Here is a 4926-nt window from a genome sequence, read left to right on the forward strand (position 1 = left end):
TTCAGAAAACTAAGATCATGGCATCTGGTCCCATCTCTTCATGGCAAATAGATGGGGAAACAGTAGAAACAATGTCAGACTTTATTCTTCTGGGCTCCAAAATCACTGCAGATGGTGATTGTAGCCATAAAATTAAAAGATGCTTACTCCTTGAAAGGAAAGTTATGACCAACCTAGACAGCATATTACTTTGCCAACAAAGGTCTGTCTAGTCAAGGCTATGGTTTTTCCAGTGGTCATGTATGGATGTGAGAGTTGGACTATAAAGAAAGCTGAGCACCGAAGAAGATGCTTTTGAACTGTGGTGTTGGAGAAGACTCTTGAGAGTCCCTTGGACTGCAAGGAGATCCAACCAGTCCATCCTAAAGGATATCAGTCCTGGGTGTTCGTTGGAAGGACTGATGTGGAAGCTGAAACTCCAATAATTTGGCCACCTGATACGAAGCGTTGACTCATGTGAAAAGACTCTGATGCTGGGAAAGACTGAAGGCAGGAGCAGAAGGGGATGACAGAGCATGAGATAGTTGGATGGCATCACCACCTCAATGGACATGGGTTTGGGTGGACTCCGGAAGTTGGTGATGGACAGGGAGGCCTGGCGTGCTGCAATTCATGGGTCGCAAAGAGTCGGACATGACTGAATGACTGAACTGAACTGTATAGCACAGGGAACTCTACTCGATACCCTGTAGTGGCCTAAAAGAGCAAAGAATCTAAAAAAGAATGGATATATGTACATGTGTAACTGATTCACTTTGCTGTACACTTGAAACCAACACAACATTGTAAATCAATCTTAATCTAATAAAAATTATAAAAAAAGAAAGGCAAACAAAAAAATTTAAGTTAAAAAAATCATCTTCTTCTGTTTACTTATCAGAGTAGCATTACTCTAGTAGTTATATCATTTAAGATGTTCTCTTTTCCTAACTGCTAAATTGAGTTGGAACCAAATATAGGTTGAAGACTTGTCTTCCCCTCAGGGTACCTGAGATGTGCAAAACCCAAGACCCAGACATAGAAGGTAAGCAGAAACAAGGTTTGAGGAAGTAATTCTGCGGTTGAACCACAGCTTCCTATAGGATCTGCTTTTGTTTGGCTTACTGGGTTGATAATATTATTTATTTGATGACATATAAAAGTTTGTACCTTACAAGTACATGTATCAAACAAACTAATATATTCTTCTATATCCACAAGGAAAAAATGTTAAATAATAAAGATGGAAATTAAGTGCTAATCAGAAAGGTAACCCTAAGTTTAATGTTGCTTCTAAAGATAGGATCCTCTGAACCAGACACTCCAAACTGTAAATATTTTTTGAACTTCAAAAGTTAAAAGAGTATATGCTAGACTCATAATAGATACTTACTTCCCATGTTCAAACTGTATTCAAGGTTATTTACTTTCCTGATGACTTGAACATGTAACTTTCTCATTCAAGATATCACAGGCAAAAGCCAAGACACATGCATGCATAAAATACATATAATGGAAAACTGTGGTTAAAAAAAACAACTCTGAACTTACTGTTCATGGAAATCCAGCATTGGTGGCTCAAACCGTATAGGTCTGCAATTACCCCGGTACAAAGATATACTGTAAGTAAAAAGAAAACAGTGTTAAGAAGCAATTTTTCAAACTATGTATTTCCCTAAACCAAAGCCAGACACTTGAGTTTTTTTCATGAGAGAGTATCTAGAAAAATGGAGTCTAATGTATTAGAAATATGTGTTACTTTTTATATTAGAATAAATCAATAAATGCATGTTTTTAAAAAAGAAAAAAAACAAGTATTTTTCCTATTCAAAGGTACATGGAAACAGAAAATACTCCAGTAGACTGCTGAAATTTATTTGGCTGATGTAACTGATAACTATATACCCTACATGTTCATTTGGATTTTCTGACAGAGGTACAATGAACAATAGTTAACACAACTAACTGTACCTGGATCCCATTTTAACTAAAGTGCACAAGTAACTGTACCCAGAGGCAATATATATAGAAAAAACCCTGCGATCCCATTTTAACTAAAGTGGCAAAGAACTAAACAAAAATCAATTTGGGGATAGAAGTTTCCAGGAACTGAAATATCTTTAATCTGAGAGTTCAGGACATACTGATCTATGACGTCTTGGCCTAAATATCTGAGTATCATTTCTAACTATTTCACTTGATATTAGAACTTCTCACTAAAACAGATCCCTGACTAGCAAACCTACTAGACATTATCACAACCAAATACTGATGCAAAGTATAAATGACTTTGGTGGGGGTGATCCACGTACCTAAAGTCATCTGTTTAGAAACTAAGAAAGTGAGAAAGTTGGCCACTGAAGTTTCTAAATAGTAGATTATCTTTCTGTTGCATTTTAAGAAATGATGGAAGGGCAAAACTTATTTTTGTGAGACTATTTTATTTCATTACCTCCATAATTCAGAAGAGCACAAGCTTCAAATGATAGAGAAATTTCATTTAGGAAATACATTAGAAATTAACAAGAACATACAGAAAATGTAGAAAATCTAGCTTTAATTCAATATAGAGTAAATATTTTAAGTAGTGGAATAATTGAGCTTAAAGAAATAAGGTTAAAGGTGTTTTCGGTCTCACCAATTAAGACCATTCCTCTGTGCTGCTTGATAATCTTCTACATGTGTTGAGCATTAAAGATGACAAACACAAGAAGGGAAAGGCCAAGTGTAAGATTATACTTTACTAGAGCGCAAAACTAAAGACCCTGGGACAACGAAAGACAATTCCTCACAAGACAGCTGCCACGTTATAGCCAGAGGTACAGAATCTACTCCCTGCTGATTTCTGCTCTTCTTAAAAAACATACTGTAAGAATACTCTTCTGCTCCTTTAAAATAATGATGCTGATCAGTTCACCAGTTTTAACAGTAAGAACCTCAAACTTACCTAAACCTCCATCCAATCAAGAAAAAAGTGCAATGTAAAAAATAACTATGTATAAGTCATTAATTTATATATATTAACACTGTGTTAGAAGCTAGAGATACAAAGGAGATTAAGACATTTTTTTTTTTTTTCTCTCACAGAACTGAGAACTGCAAGTGGAAATGTCTGAAGTGGTCAGGGAAGGGGGGCAGAAAAGTGCACACCCCATTCGCTTGACACAAATAGCCTGAATGTCAGGGGCTGTCCAGTGGCTGGGGCTATGGGAACACGGCACAGAGCCTGTTCTCATGGCACGAACATCCCAGTAGGAAAAACAAACGTGGAACCTATCACGTGATGATGTCCAACATATAAAGACAGATCAAACACAGCAGGAAACAGAGACGGTCTCTCTGAGGAGGGACACTGGAGTTGAGACCGGAGAGGTGAAGATCGGAAGAAGAAAGCAGGCATGTCCTTGGCATGCTGAGGAACAGGGAGGCTGAATTGGCTGGAGTGCTGGAAGCAGGGGGAAGAGACCAGAACTGAGATGAGAGAGGTACAGAGGCCAGGTCTCATTGTAGGAGTTTGGATTCTCTTCTCAGTGTAACAATAAGCCTCTATGTGTTTGAAGCAAGGAAGTAACATGACCTTTAAACTAACACATTTAAAAGGTCAATTCCTGCTGCTGTGTGAAGAAGACTGCAGGAGCCCAAGAGGGAAGCCCTATAGTGGTTCAGAGAGGAGGGGATGGTCACCGCGGCCCAGGGTGACGGCAAGAGAAGGTGGTGGAAGCTACAGACATCATGCTGAGGGACTGACTGTGGAGAGTAAGGGAAAGGAGACAGGCATCAGGATGACTTAAGATTCTGGCCTGAGAAACTGGATCCTCAGCCATGACAGGATAGAGTGGGCTGGAAGCAGGGAAGGGTAGTGGGTAGGGATTCAGGAGTATTGTTTCAGACATTTACACTTATCTAGATGGATATGTCAAATACACAGATATTAATAGATCACATGGTTACTGCTTTATACTAAAAAGTTACTGATTGAAGGAAATGATCGTAAATCTAGTCATTTTGTTGAGTCAATTCTAACAATCTACAAATTCTCTTAGACCTTCCCCTGCTATTGTATGTGGTGTTGCTAAGATGACTGCTATCTTGGATATCTCTATAGACATATCACCTGCAAGTAACAACAATTCTGTTTCTTCCTTTTAAATCCTCAGACCTTGTTTTCCTTTGTTATGCCTCAAGGGGGCTAAGACCTGCCATAAAATGTTCCAAAGAGGTGGTGTCCAGCAATTGTTACTGTGACATTTACAGGATGCTCCCAGAATATGAGATAGAGGGAACAATATATAAAAGACGATTACCTCATAAATAAATGTGTATTTTCAAGACAACAGCAGATCTGTATCTAAGGAAGAATTTAACAGTTGAGTAGGTACAACACAAATTGTCATAGGCATATAAACTTATTTTAACAAAATCAAAAATCCAACAACATAGCTGTTGTGTACCCACAGCTGATCGAAATGGTCGCTACTGTTTATTTAGAATGGCCATGACACTGCTGAGTGTTTTAAAAAGCAAATGTCTACGAATCCATAAGGGTGAAAAATAAACTGGAGAAGCAGTATGAAAAACGGTGCCCTTTGTCACTTCCAAAGAAACAGAATCTGAGACATTAAAAAAGTAATACATGATCTTATATTTTCCGCAGTGATTGCATTTGTTTTAGAAGCCTGAATATAATTTTTATTTTCATGAAAATATTAACTGCTTATTTCGAGATAAGGAGATGAATAAGGACTATTTTCTGATTTCAAGTGAGAGAACAACTGGAGAGATACAAGAAATCTATGTTTCTTGGTGAACTGTCAAGGTCAAAGTTAAGCATCGCTCAGTCATGTCTGACTCTTTGCGACCCCATGGACTGCAGCACACCAGGCCTCCCTGTCCATCGCCAACTCCCAGAGTCCACCCAAACCCGTGTCCATTGAGGTGGTGATGCCA

General features: G+C 38.3%; 1 protein-coding gene across 1 annotated transcript in view; it reads right to left on the reverse strand.

The window, feature by feature from the left end:
- TMEM131 (transmembrane protein 131) overlaps positions 1–4926 on the reverse strand; it is a 120280-nt gene that overhangs the window by 103949 nt on the left and 11405 nt on the right. Inside the window, exon 3 of the mRNA XM_010829857.1 lies at positions 1531–1599. Coding sequence (XP_010828159.1) covers positions 1531–1599 — 69 coding nt within the window. The remainder of the gene's footprint in view (positions 1–1530; positions 1600–4926) is intronic.

This window comes from Bison bison, unplaced genomic scaffold, assembly GCF_000754665.1.
Source record: "Bison bison bison isolate TAMUID 2011002044 unplaced genomic scaffold, Bison_UMD1.0 scf7180017864508, whole genome shotgun sequence".
Taxonomy (NCBI): Eukaryota; Metazoa; Chordata; class Mammalia; order Artiodactyla; family Bovidae; genus Bison; species Bison bison.